General features: G+C 42.9%; 3 protein-coding genes across 4 annotated transcripts; 1 reads left to right on the forward strand and 2 right to left on the reverse strand.

Annotated features, from left to right (window-relative positions):
• Positions 1-1114: 1114 nt before the first annotated feature.
• Positions 1115-6814, reverse strand: LOC141012065 (uncharacterized). Its single transcript, XM_073485444.1, has 3 exons — positions 6424-6814; positions 2962-6149; positions 1115-2799 (listed from the first exon to the last, which is right to left on the reverse strand). The coding sequence occupies exons 1-3, from the start codon at positions 6812-6814 to the stop codon at positions 2599-2601; spliced, it is 3780 nt and encodes a 1259-aa protein (XP_073341545.1). The 3' UTR covers positions 1115-2598.
• A 332-nt stretch (positions 6815-7146) lies between these two features.
• On the reverse strand, positions 7147-10951 carry LOC141011403 (uncharacterized). 2 transcript variants are annotated; one of them, XM_073484553.1, is made up of 4 exons: positions 10865-10951; positions 9859-10582; positions 9053-9478; positions 7147-8946 (listed from the first exon to the last, which is right to left on the reverse strand). In XM_073484553.1, the coding sequence occupies exons 2-4, from the start codon at positions 10112-10114 to the stop codon at positions 8057-8059; spliced, it is 1572 nt and encodes a 523-aa protein (XP_073340654.1). In that variant the 5' UTR covers positions 10115-10582; positions 10865-10951; the 3' UTR covers positions 7147-8056. The 2 variants fall into 2 exon arrangements, with proteins under 2 accessions (XP_073340654.1, XP_073340655.1); XM_073484554.1 differs by having other exon boundaries at positions 9859-10899.
• Positions 10952-13381: 2430 nt separating this feature from the next.
• prss1 (serine protease 1) lies at positions 13382-14621 on the forward strand. Its single transcript, XM_073485858.1, has 5 exons — positions 13382-13426; positions 13506-13668; positions 13812-14065; positions 14156-14292; positions 14392-14621. The coding sequence occupies exons 1-5, from the start codon at positions 13387-13389 to the stop codon at positions 14539-14541; spliced, it is 744 nt and encodes a 247-aa protein (XP_073341959.1). The 5' UTR covers positions 13382-13386; the 3' UTR covers positions 14542-14621.
• Positions 14622-14749: the final 128 nt, after the last annotated feature.

The raw sequence follows: 14749 nt of genomic DNA on the forward strand, positions 1-14749 counted from the left end.
GTTATGTTAACTGCCACTTCTTGTGGGAAATTTGGGTTGGTTGGTAAAGAAATAAGATACAGAAAGGAATTTAACATTGACATTTAATCTGTTTCTAATAGTGAGGACCATTCATTTTTTCACTAGTATGAAATACACCGAGTTGATACAGCAGTGATGGAATTTAAACAAGTACATTTACTCAAATACTGTGCTCAAGTGCAATTTTGAGGTACATTTCTGCTACTTTATACTTACACTCTACATTTTGAAGGCAAATAGTGAACTGTTCATTCATTTTATAACTCCAGTTACTAGTTATTTTGCAGATTATACACTGCCAAGCCAAGGTAGAATATTTTCTAATTATTTCTTCTTCTTTTTTTTCCAACAATCAGATAAAAATCTGAGATCATAATCATAATCTTAATCAGCCAGGTCGATAATCTGTCAACCCATAGAATACAGTACATTCACATGTAAATATAAGTATAATTTTGTTTTTCTTGTACTTTTGACACTTAAGTACATTTAATATCAGATACCTATACTATTTGTATGGGTGACTTTTACGTTATAAGTCTAAGGCAACATGCACACCACTTGCCATATCACATTTGTGGTGCTGGGAATCAAATCCCCCCAAAAATCAATTTCCTATGACAAAGAGTAATTCCCTCACACACTTATCTCCTCTTGAGAAACGTCTTTGTGATCGAAACATTGACCCTTTTTTAACAAATCAATGCAGAGGTGATAAGTGTGTGCAGGAATTACTCTTTTCCACTTGAATTTCACGTTCACTTTTACCAAAGTATTATTCTAACACCATATATTTACTTTTACTCTTTTACTAGCACGTTATATTGAGTGTTCTAAAAATTGCTCATGTTGTCAATAAGTAGGATTTTAAATGGAGGATTTCAGTACCAATTTACCAGATTAATGAAAGTGCCTCTAAGCAGAGCATTTGTGTTCTTCCCCCAGGCAGAAATTCAGAGAAAATGCTGAATTATTAATCATATTTTTTTCCATCATCGATCCTGATGCATACTTGCTTTTAATGCTTTTAATTTTCCAGACAAATTCTAAACCCTTATTAAGATATACCTAACAAGTACAATGGGAGACATCATTATAATCAAAGGCAAGTTTTATTTAATCCAATATGTAGACATCATGGGAAATTTCTATTTCTTTCCATGCTAAAACAGTGGATAGAGGTAGAAGGGCACATGTGTTTTTGAATCTTAAGACAATGAATGTTAAAGACAAACAGGGACAGTTTTTTGTTGTTTGTTTTGTTTGTTTTTTTTCATACAAATGGACTGTGTGTATATTTTACAGCAGTAATGAAGGTTTTCAGTCACTTACAGTATCGGGCCACCAAAGCTACTTAAATGCCCATTATCATAACGGAGGAGATGAAATTCTTCACTTAGCTAAATCTACAGTTATGGAATGAAATCATTCAGTATTCACAGAAAATACATTAAATTGTACTCAAGAGTGGACATAATTTCATAAATACGGGTACATTCCAATCTGAAATAGTTATTCTGTTACGAGATGCACGTCACGTGGCACACATCAGCTTACAGTTGGTGATAATTAGTGCCACCCAGCATCAGCTTAAAATCGTATTATTAAGTATATCAGTCATGACACTTGACTGGACTGTTTGGAGCATAATTCCCAGCTTAATTTATTACAAAATTTACTATTTGATGACAGTATCATCAATAATTGTGTAATGACACTACTTTCACCCTTCCCAATAATTATTCAAGAGTTAAATTTACAGAAAACTCTCACTATGAAATGACCTTTACATGTAACTGTCACATTTTGTTTACAAATACTTTTGCGTTGACAAAATTTTTATGACGTTGACTCTGTAATGAGATATTCGGACCGAGTTGATGGCCCTGTGAATACAAATGCTTCCTAACGGGGTTTAAAATGTGTGTAGTCACATGTATGCTCTGACAGATTACATGTGTCAGAGCATACACTGGAAACAACAACCCGCCCCTCCTCTCCTCAAAAGCAAAACCTTACATTTCTTTACAGTATCTTAGAAAGAGTTGCTCTGTGTTTTGGGAGTGAGGTCACATTGTTGAGTCTACCTTAAGCACAAACTAGGCCTAGAATACCAAGACAGCAGACATGCAGACTGTACTCATAAAAGGCACACAGTATACTGTACATGGAGAAACACAGTTCAAATGGTTCAGGACATATGAACAGAACTATAAAAGTACTAATATTATCTAAATCTAAAAGGTAATTGGCAATAAATGAAATGTAGGCCACAGAACCTCATTAATCTGCACTCCTCAGAAGTTGTTTAAACAAGTTAAGTATTTGGATAACTTAAATGCATTTAAAAAGACAACGAAAGTTATTTAATGGCACATCTATACATCCTCTGTAACAGTCTCATTTGGAGCTGAAAGATTTAAAATGTGCATACTAAATCAAGTTTCACTTTTATCTTTTTATTTCTAATGCCCACTCAACTGTCAAACTGCACACCTGAGGGTCAAATAAATGAGGTTCCACCGGAAGAAAAAATTATAACAAACATAACTAAGTCTTGTCGCTAGTGTAGAAATGTCAAATCTCTCCTTGTGCATGTTGCAAGTAATGCATTTGTAGATCCAGCTCCCGAGGAAGAGAGCACCCGCATATCATGCACTGGAGAAGTCGTTCTGGAGCAAAAGGCAAACGGGGTCCAAGTTTGTGAGGTTCTGTCCGTGGGGCAAGCTGAGGTAGGGGCAGGGTCTGTGGCATGTGTGGCCTCTCGCTCATGACTGCCTGTGGTGTGAAAAAAATATTTGGGTGTGGAGGTCTTGAGAGTGCACCAACTGCGACAGAGTGAAGAGGGTGAGGGCCTGGCAAAGCAAGAGGAGGGAGCGGAGCAAGTGGAGGTGAGAAAAAAGGAGAAGGCTGATTTATGATTATTTGAGTGCCTGTTACCATTGGTTGCTGCAGCTCCTGTCCATTCCCTGGTTTGAGTTGCCCAGTGAGCAGCGTTTGAGGACCCACGGTATTTTGGAAGCCCCATACTGGCGTCCCCATCCCCTGGCCAAAACGATGTGGCTCGTATTGAATGGAGATGGGAACCTTCTGTGTCGATGTCTGACTGACCCAGCCAGATGACACCTGCTTCTGCTGCAGCTGAAAATCTTGATTATTTACTAATTTCTCAGGAGAGTTCATAGTCTTTGGGATTCCTGGTGTCTGTATGTCCCACAAGGTGCTACCTACCCCATGAGAAACAGGAGTTGAAATTGGCATAGCACTGCTTTGGTCTATTTGAGCCGAGGTGGATGCACCTGCTAAGCCTGAAGCCCACTGCTTTTGCAGATCACAGCCGTTCCATGGCTTCTCTGGCTGGCTAACAGTCGACGGTATAACTTGAGGATTACTCAGGTCCCACCCTCTAGTGTCCTCTTTCTTAGAGGGTGTGGATGGCTCCTTTTGTGTTGACACTGGGGCACCTGGCCATCTTGGCATCTGCAGCTCCTGACCGAGCTTATTAGGAGAGCCCCTTGAATTTGCTGGTAGAGCAGGTCTGATACTCCACAGAGCTGCTCCATCTCCGTAGGATGGAATACAGAAATCATGCAGGGAGCTTGTGGAAGCTAGCACGGTGGATGTGGGCGCACTACTCCAAGTGACAGGCTTGAGCAGCCTGAGCTGCTCCATCTCGCTCACTGATGACGGGCTGGATTTTTTTGGCACAGCTGCCAGGTGGGAGTTGACACTCTCTTTCATGTGTGATGAATCTGAATTCTGAGCAGATGTGGAACCTGACTGAGTTATCGAAGGGCTGTCTGCCCAGCTTGGACTTCTCAGATGGTGCTGCTGTAGGCCTGGCTGTGGTGGGCTGTCAAACAGTGTCTGCTGTGACGATGGGACAGGCATTACCTCTCCACCATCCACCTTCCACTGCACTGGTTGAGGGTGTAGCTCAGCCAGCCACGGCTCCTTCTGCTGCCTGCCTTGTAAATCCATGCGGGATGAGAGCATGGAAGACTGTGACTGGATTGCCCTTCTGTGCAACTCAGCATCTCTCAGTGCAGAAACTGGATACGGAGACGGCTGAGAGCTAACCATCCCTGAGCTTCCTAACAGTCTCGAAAAGCCCCACATGGGCCTTCCCCCTCTCCTCCCCCGACTACCCCTGCCTCTCATCCTAGCACCCATCGGGAAAGAATTATACTGGCTGAAACTCTGCCGCTTGCGAGCGTGGATCTTCTGGTGCACTAGCAGGCTGCTAAACCAGGAAAAGGTTTTGTTACACTCATCGCAGCGATGAGGTCTCTCTCCTGTGTGTGTGTTCATGTGATCACGGAGCAGATACGCTAAACCAAAGCTCTTATCACACAGGTCGCACTTATGAGGCTTGTCGCCATTGTGTGATAACATATGGTGCTGCAGTTGGGTTTCATCGCTGTAGCCTTTACGGCAGCTGGTGCAGCGGAACGGTTTTTCCTGATGCAGCTTTTGATGTGTTCTCATGTTCTGCAGGAAGGCAAAGTCCTTCCCACAGTCGGGGCATTTGTATGGCTTCTTGCCTGTATGTATGATGAGATGCTGTTGTAAGTAGCTACTGAATCTAAAGCCCTTGCCACACACTTTGCACTGGTAAGGCTTGTCCTTGGAATGTATGCGCATATGCAGCTCTAACACTGAGCGGTGGCGGAAAGTTTTTCCACACTCAGAACACTTGTATGACTTTACACTCAAGCTATCACTTTTCCATTTCCCCTGCACATTATCACTGTTTAACGGAGTGAATTGTGTTTTAGGTGGCGGTGCCGGTGCCAGTGCCGGTGCTGCTGTCACCTTTTCTAGATATTGTGCTACAGAATTGTGGACACTCAACAGATGTATATTTAAACTGGATTCATCGCAATAAACAGATGGGCAGTGGGGACAGGAGTATCCTTTCCCCCAGTTCTTGTTGATCTCACCGGGGGGTCTGGCTGTTCTGTCATTCATCTCATACTCAGCCTCATGAATAAGCATGTGGGCTCTCAGGTTAGCTGGTGCCCAGTAGGTCTGGGGACAAAGTGGGCATTTGAATGTGCGTTTTGGATCCTCGCTCTGGTGTGTGTTCTCTTTTCCTGGCTCCCTGACTTCCTCTTGTGCCGCCTGGGGGGCCTGCTTGCTGAGCTGCTCAGCTGACGAGTTGGTTTCACGCAGTCTGTGCTGGCGGCAGTGTGCCTTCATGTTCTGAGCGAAGGCAAATTTTTTACCACATTCAGGGCAGCGGAAGGGCTTCTGACCGGTGTGCAGATACTGATGCTGATGGAGGAGGCTGCTATACTTGAAGGTCTTACCACAGATGTTGCACAGGTGAGAGCGTGTGCTGTCCGTGTGCTTGCGGCGGTGATCCTCCATGACGGAGTAGTGTTTGAAAACCATGCCGCACTCTGGGCATTTGTAGGGTTTCAGGGCGGTGTGACATCGCTGGTGGAAGTGCAGAGCCATGGTGTTTGGGAAAGTCTGACTGCATTCTTGGCATGTGAAGCTGCTCTCCTGGGAGTGGTGCATCATGTGCTTAGTGACAGACACCTTAAACTGGAACTCTTGGCGGCACAGGGGGCAGTGGTAAGGCTTATCTACTGCATTGGAGCAGTTGTGGTCCCTCAGCTTATCCACTGTGGAGAAGATCGTCACACATTCAGCACATTGAAAACGACCATCCTCCGGTGTTTCAATCTCCTTCTTTGGAGTAAGGAGTTGCTCCTCCTTCTCTTTATGTTCATTTCTGTGTTTAATGAGGCTGCTGCGGTGCTGAAAAGTAAGGCCGCATTCTTTACAGGTGAGGGGCGTGAGCTCATCCTCGTGTGCGTGAAAGTGCCGGTGAAGGTTGAACGTCTCGCGGCGGTTGAAGGTCTTCCCACACTCCTTGCACACCAAACGGCACTTTTTTGGCTTCACTGTCATATCAGCATCCTGCTCTTTGACTTCATTATCTTCGACCACGTCCTCTACCCCGTCGACTTCACCCACTGGCTCCTCAGCCTGCTCCCTCTCTGTGCTCTTCTTTTCTGAATGTGAGTTTTCCTCCTCGTGAGTCTCCTCTGCTGCAGCTGTAATGTTATCAACAGCCTGCTGCACCTTTTCAGCACTCTTTGTAACATCACTGTCGTCTGGAAGAGAAGAGCAGATCATAATAACAACTTAACAAACAAAAAAAATCAACAATAAACAAACAAACAAACATCTCTACCAGAATGCAGGTCACACAGGTGCTCACTTTAAGTACAGAGCACAATCTACAGTGCAGGATGCTAGCTTGATTTTGTTATGGTAATTAACGTTAGCAGAGTTTACAGTGTGTACTGGACCGGTAGTGAGAGCTACAGCTCAGGTTAGCCCATAGGCTAAAGCTAACTGTAAAATACATTAACAACGTTAGCATACCACACTTGTCATTTTCCTGCTCGTGTGTTTTCGCCTCTTCGTCGTCGTCTTCAGTTTCGGACCAGTCGAAAGCCCGCTGGTCGCTCCCAGGAGCCTCGGCCATTTTTTCAGCCGATGTTAGGTCGTCCGGTGAATTGCATGTCGTTTTGTCGGTTCCAGCACCGGACTCGACACTAACCTCGGAATGGCTGGCAATACAACCGCCGTCGTTGCCAGCATCGGCTCTCCGCTCACAGTCGGGGCTCTCCGCGGTTTTATTGGGTGTTGTTTCATCTTTCTGATTTAAGCTGCATCCCGACTCCTCCGCCTCTTTCTTCTCCCCAGATGTTTCCACCTCCTCCGCAGGGGATTTCTGTCGTTTCGGAGACTCCGATGGGTCTACGGCGGCCATGTTTCCCCCATGCACCCCCTTGTCCAGAACACACAAGGATCATGCTAGCCAGCACTGAACAAGGAATGATATATCCGGTCGAAACTTTCAAAATAAAACCCGCATTACTGACAACCAGCTGTATTTCATACTTTCAGAAAAGATCATTTGAAGCCTTAAATTAAAAATTCCTGATCTGCTTCCACTAGTGCGATTTTGTTGTTGTACGCACCACACACTGTCTTCACAACTTAATTAACTGAACACAAATAAACTTTTCAACAGAACCATTAATATTACATTAACTCCTTTTTTTTTGCCCTGTGACAAATCCACAAGTGATCAGCTGGATTTATTTGCAGTCCATGTCTGACTTTTATTAAATTTTAGTTACATTTCATCGGAACAGTAGCTATCTACAAAATATAAGTTGTGCAAAACTACGTAGATGATGGCCATATGCTGTTTCTTTGCAACTATCTACAAACACATCCATCATACTGCATGCAAGATTAGAATAAATAGCCCCTACATACTCATGTATGCTTTAAAATTCCACCAGAAACATACAGGTTAAAGTCTGAAGCCTACTGTGATGTAAAATGTCCTGTCAATTCTTTAAAATGTAACATTTTTGTCTCAAAACACACTGAACAGAACAACTTTATTGTCCAACCAAAGCTGGAAAGTATGTACCATGAAACTGTTAAAAAGCACTAGCATACATTCGCATGTAATTACTATAGCTGTAAAACTACAATATATGGTAACAACAGCAGATTACAAGTACTTTATGACAATGTAGTTAGTGTATCAGGAGAGTTGAGACAGCACTGAACTAGTAAGAGCATCATGAACAGCTCTGCTGCAAAGCATGTACTGTGACATGCATATTAAACATCAGCACCTACAGTATGTTGTTGTCCGGGTATTAAAAGTCTCATGAGAGAAGTTGTCACTCCAAGGAGCAAGTGTTTTTCAAGTCTTTAAGCACAACAGTATGAATGTATGTCTGAGGAACCAAGCTTATGTTAAGGCCACCCTATTATCTCATGTTTCTGATTTTCATATCCATGTCAGTCCTCTCTGAAGACGAACTTAAGTGCTAGATTGATTACTGATTTGGAGTGGGGAATAAAACTCCAAATGACTCAGTTTATTTTTACAGAAATACTGTCAATAGAAAAAGAGCATCATTTCTTGTCACATTTTGAAACATCAAATATGCACAACGTGCACTTTGAGTTTCTAAGTACTTTCTCCTCAGCGCCGTCTTCTGCGCCTGTGATCGACAGCTCGTCCTCGCCGTGGCTTCTGCACACTTCCATTTGTGTCTGTTGGTGGATCAGAGGGAAAAGTGTTGTGTACGTCAGGGGACGATGGTGCAGGTACCACCGCTACAGCTGACTGATTATTTAACTGCTGGGTGACCGGTGGCTGCTGCTGTATTTGTGTTTGCTGCTGTTGTACTGCATGTGGCTGCTGCTGATGGTGGAGTTGTGTTTGCAGTGGTGCTTCAATCCTCTGCTGTTGCTGCTGTGGTTCTATATGTTGTAGCTGCTGCTGCTGCTGCTGCTGCTGCTGCTGCTGAGCTGGCTGTGGCTGTAAATGCTGTTGAGATGTTTGTGATTGGTGTGCTTGTTGTACACGATGTTGCTGTGGCTGCGGTTGTTGCTGCGCCTCAAGCACCCCTAAAAGCCTTTGCAAGAGGACGTTGTTTTGTTGTAGACTGACTGCTAATGTCTCTTGTGATGCGACAAGTGTTCTCATGTCCTGTCTGAAACCATCGCTAAACTCCCGCAGACTCTTTTCTACCCGATTTCCCAGTTGAATTGCCGCTTCGCCTAACCCTCGAAGCTCATCTTCAAGCCAGGAGCTGCGCAGAGGGGCTTCAAGAGGACCCTGTTGTGCTCCAAGTGACGGCTGAGGACTGCTGGGCTGAGGGCTGCCATTGAGGAAAGGAGCGCTGTAGAGCGGGGAAGGAGGCAGCCATCGCTCTGACGGAGGGGGTGGTCCTATGCCCAGACCCAGTCCTAATCCCAATTTGTCCTCCATGCTGTTCTCAGGTTCGCACTCAGGATCTCCGATGTCTCTCTCACGCTCTGGATTATCCTCATCTTTCTCCAAACCATCTCTCTCTGAGCCTTCCACACCTACACATGTAAGGAAGTATTGTAAGTGGACACAAACAGATATTAGTTGCATCTATGGACAATAGAGAGTAAAAGCAGCAAAGTAATAAGGCCTTTTTCTTTTTACCTGGATCAGAGTCAGGGAAGCATGTGAAACTGGGCTTTGGTCTCGTGCTTTGCTTTTGCCTGGCTTGTTGAAGTCTGGGGCTTGTCTGAGAAGGACGCCCAAGCATCGAGGCCCCTCTGCTGGACGGCAGGTAACAGCTGCGGTGGCGAGCATCCGCTAGCCTGCCTCCGTTGCGTCTCTTCAAATCGTCCCACCGCTTCTTCACCTCTCGAAGGGTGCGTGGGACTCTGGACACAGCGTTGACTCTCTCAAGGATTCCCGCCCAGATGCGCTCCCTCTCCCGTCGCCGGAGCCTCCCCGCAGGACCGAAGAGCTCTCCTTCACACCGGGTGACTTCTGACACCAACACCTCCAGCTCTGCTCCGCTGAAACGACTCTTTCTTTTTCCGGCGCCACCAGCAGCCAGTGCAGCTGACATAGCTCTGTCTGTAGAGACAAAGTAGAAGAGAGCCAAAAAGGGAAAGTAAAAAGTATCAAGTGAAGCTAAATATACTGTGTGAGGAAGAGAAATGTGCTTTAATGGTGCCAAAGCATATTCAGCTGTAACTACTTTTGGCAAGGCACAGAGCATTATGAGTAACATTTATCTCAATTTTACATTACAGTCTCTGCCTTGAGTGGATTATATTGAAGCAATATGTTCTCTGAGCAAAACGAAATGCCCTGGCTGTGCTTTGGTACGCTGATGGTGAAATTATTTTATCAAATAATTCTGTCCACACGTTTTTTTTTTACACGTTTCCCATTAGGAGCCACATGCTCTGCAGAAACTTAATGCAAATAAACTTATTCTCAATAATGCTTACTTTGTTCAATGGACAAGAGGTCGTCTGAGGACATGCCGGGTGCCATGATGTTAGGATGCACGACTACCACGTTGAAGGGGAGTCCGCCAGGTAATCCGCTGTTCTGGTCACAGCTTCCCTCCGAGTCCTCATCCTCCCTGGGGAAGCCGTTTTCTGAGGCTCCCCCTCCAAAGGGTCCCTCCGGAGACTCCACTTTGATGTGCATGGGAGGTGATTGCTCGTACAGCAGCCCCCCCTCCTCGTAGTACTCAGTCATGGGTCACAGCTGATTTACAGCAGAACTGACTGGCGGGCCAATTCTGATACCGGCAGCTGCTGCCCCATTAACACCAACTCAAGGTTTAACTGAACCTACTGCTAAAGACATTCTTCAGTTTACTGGATCAGATAATTATGAATCTGCTTTGGGCACAGCTGCCACACACACTGAAGGGTGATTACATAGGAAATATAGAGTAAGAGTATCCTTGAATACTGTCTTAACACTGTTGTTCAGATGAATCATGTCATTGCTGCAGCTTGGTGAGAGGTACAATCATATTGTCTGATTAGAGCATGAAGTCCACAGACTTCTGCAGCCTCTTAATCCTTTTCTATCATTTTAATTTATATGTTATTGAAAACATACACACACTGTGTAGAAACACCTGGAGCAGAGCTACATCTACACGTCCAGCTGCTCTACAGTGAGATGCATCATCCAGGCAGAGAATCTCCTTCAGAGCTGAAATACAACAACAAAACATAACACTGCTTACAACTATGTAGCATGTTAAGATGGTTATGTTGGTCTTTCTCAGTGATGTTGACTGCTCTATTCTGTCGCATCGATGCGCATTTTTTTCTGCACCACATCCGCACTGGTTGCGCATTCCGCATACATTAGGTGCTGATCTTGCAATGGAGCTAGCTGGAAGCTAACAGGCTAGCGCCGTCTCAGGTAAAGCGGCGAGCAGCGACAGCTGAGCAGACATGTTGAGAAAGCTGACGCTGTTGTATGTCTTACCTCATGATAACAGCACATGGGAGGCAAAACAAAACCAAAACACAATTGGTGCAGCTGTTAGCTCAGCAGCCGATACACAAACCGGAGAGCGTCGCGTACTGTTGACGTCACCGAGGGGGGCATGTTCAGGACCAATCAAAGTTTAGAAATGTTGAGCAAATGTATGTGTGTTTATTTTACAGGTCCTGTAGGTCCTCAGCTTGTAAACAGTAACAGTAAACAGAGTCTTTGTGACCTGGCTATTTATCATATTACTTTGTATTTGTTTATTTTCTTTATTTAATGAATCATAAAAATGACAAATAACAGAAGGAATGTAACAACTAACATTAAAATAACAAGAAGGTCTATCATCCCCAGTCCTATCAAATAGAGGATTTTAAGGCTAACTTGTTTCCTAACTATTGAATTTATTATTATTATTATTATTGTTGTTGTTGTTGTTGTTGTTGTTATTTACATATATTGCAATTGCGATATGATTCACAGTAAGTAGGGATGGACATTTTTGCATCACTATAATTATTTTCACTGAAAAAAACAACTATCAAAATCACTATAATGTAACATTTGTTGGGGTCTGTGCCAACAAACATTTGTTCCTACATCTACATAACAATATCTGTATTTCAGGGCATCTCTGCAGCTCTACAGAACTTCATTATAATGTTGTTCTTCACACATTTTACCGTTATCAAAATGTTCAGCTTCTGCAATTTGGACATTTCACTTGACCATATTGCTGTTTCAATGATATTTCATTTAATTGTGCAGCCCTAAGCAATAACTTTTTAATAGAGAATCTTCAGTCAGTGCAAAGCAGAACAGCTGAACATATAATTAATATTTGATTGGCTTAAAATACAGCAGTTCTTCCCATGAAATTCCACTGGTACTCAACTAAGAACTCAATACTGGCAAAATCCAACAATCTCAGTATTTTGTTTCTATCCCTAATCTGTACCATTTTACTTAGTGTCTTTTAGAAAACATTCTGGGAAATTATTAAGAATAAATCCTAAAAAAAAATCAAAGAGGTTATATATAAGGATCTTGGCACATCCTCCTAATAATCAATTACCTATTTATGTCTAATGTGACTGCATTTATTTTCTTAACATTTATATAATTAATTTAATTCATATATGCCTTATTTAAAAATAGACAAATCATTTATATTCAGCCATCACACCTTTTGTGTTTTCCTTCAGTATTTATCTTATAGATGGTAAAATAAAGGCAGGAGGGCTGCAACTGTAACTCACCGTAAAACTGACTGACTCATAAAAATCCATGTTTTTCTCTTTGACCATGCTGCTGTTTCCCAGGTAGGATAATGTTTAATCATTGTGAAAGGTGCATGGCAGAGTCCTTGAGAGTTACATAACGTAACATATAACCCCAATGCATCTGCTCCTCTTGACTGAGAGAATGAATATTCAAGATTTCTTACTCCATAAATAAAACTTGAAACACATCGAAAATATGAGGAGAACTTGTTATATGAACATGGCTCTAACAGAAAACTTTTTTTTTTATTACTTCACTGCTCTGTCATCTACTTTTTTATTTTATTTTATATAAATTACAGCACCATGAAATGGTATAACACTGTCATTGTCATTCATTTAAGGACAAACATGTAGTCTGTTTTCAATTCATGTTGTCCATTAGATAAGTGTATAAGACACATTAAATCTATTTTCTGACACAAACTTTATGACAATTTTAACAAAGTTAAAAAAAATCTATTTCAAAATATATAACAGTTTACTTGAGGTTAAGTATTTTCTATTTATTAATAGAACATACTGAGTAATATATTGAGAAAGTTTAGTGTAAAATGTGATCAAATAAACAACTTGTAAAATCAAATTTTAGTCTTTAAAACACATTGAATCTCCAAAATGCATCTCCTTTTAAACAGGAACTATCATATTAGTGTCATTTTGATGTAATCTTTTGTAAACCTTCCAGGCTTCTTGTGGACTCTCTTTATGGATGTTAATCAGAGACAAGAGGTGACTTGGATCCGTTGTATTTATCACAATCTAAAATATAATACAGACATTTGATGTGCAGCATGTTTTTGGAAGCTCTTGTTTTATTTAGGAATAAAGAAGAACTATTGTGCCTGAGTATGGTTTGGAAAAATACACTGAGAAAGAAACAGACATTTAAAGTACAAATACTTTTCTTTGAATAACAATAAAAAGGAATCACACAGTCAGGAGGTAATGGTGTTAGTGAAACACATTTCTAAATAAGTACATGAAATCAAGCCTCCTGTGTTTAATGTTTGTGCATATGTGCTCGAGGTGGTCCTGGGACTAAAGCTCACATTATCAATATGTTGGCTCTCAACTCCCAGATGTGTTTTCACACATATTACTCAACAAGATAAAGGTAAAAAAAAAAATGGAAATACACGTCCTTGGCCAGACAGATAACAGGGGGACAGAGTGGGTTTAAAAGGGTCTGGATTGCACCGAGTTGACACTGAGGCTCCGACAGGAATCAAGATGAAGGCTTTCATTCTTCTGGCTCTGTTCGCAGTGGCATGTGAGTATGAATCTTACTTTTCAAATAAATTTGACCATCTTGCAAAAGGTTAATTGTGGTACCTCTCTCCTCCTCTCAGACGCCGCTCCCATTGATGATGACAATGACAAGATTGTTGGAGGCTACGAGTGCAGAAAGAACTCTGTGCCCTACCAGGTCTCTCTGAACTCTGGCTACCACTTCTGTGGAGGCTCCCTCATCTCCAGCACCTGGGTGGTGTCTGCTGCTCACTGCTACAAGTCGTAAGTGCAGACATCTGATTTTGTGCCAGATCTGATCCAAACCTGCAGCTTCCAAAAACACAAAATGTAATGAAATCAGAGATACTGTATAGGTGCAATGTCACACTACTTACATGTGATTGAATCCTGTTGTCTCTCTTCAGCCGCGTCCAGCTGCGTCTTGGTGAGCACAACATTGAGGTCAATGAGGGCACAGAGCAGTTCATCAGCTCTGCTAAGGTCATCCGTCACCCCCGCTACAACAGCGGCAACCTGGACAATGACATCATGCTGATCAAGCTGAGCAAGCCTGCCACCCTGAACAACTACGTCCGCACCGTGTCCCTGCCCTCCAGCTGTGCCAGCTCTGGCACCCGCTGTCTGATCTCTGGATGGGGCAACACCAGCAGCTCTGGAAGTCAGTAAAAGATTGCAAATATAACTGGGAAGTATTTTTGGTACATGACGTGGCATCAAAGTTTACTGTAATGTCTTTTATTTTCTTTAGATTACTACCCTGATCGTCTGAGGTGCCTGGATGCCCCCATCCTGAGCGACAGCAGCTGCAGGTCCGCCTACCCTGGACAGATCACCTCCAACATGTTCTGTGCCGGATTCCTCGAGGGAGGCAAGGACTCCTGCCAGGTACCAGCTACAGTCATCATCACTGTTTCTTAAAGTGGACACAACAAACTTCAGAACATCTCTGCTCACATGTTGTCCTTTCTATCTCTGTCCTGTCAGGGAGACTCTGGTGGCCCCGTGGTGTGCAACGGTCAGCTGCAGGGTGTGGTGTCCTGGGGTTATGGCTGCGCCCAGAGGAACAAGCCTGGAGTCTACGCCAAGGTCTGCAACTACAACTCCTGGATTCGCAGCACCATGTCCTCCAACTAAAGTCACGTTACTGTCATTTGTTGTTGGACACACAGTTGTATATCCCTTTAATAAATAAATAAAAAATTAGAGATACCTTGTCTATTTGACTTCTTGGCAGAGAATTACATATTGTATCATCACTTTGGACTATTAAAATAGGCTGCAACAGCTCTGTGGTTGACGTTCAAGTAAACAAACTACAAAAAACATCTTTAGACTACAGGTA

This window comes from Pagrus major, chromosome 17 (assembly GCF_040436345.1).
Source record: "Pagrus major chromosome 17, Pma_NU_1.0".
Taxonomy (NCBI): Eukaryota; Metazoa; Chordata; class Actinopteri; order Spariformes; family Sparidae; genus Pagrus; species Pagrus major.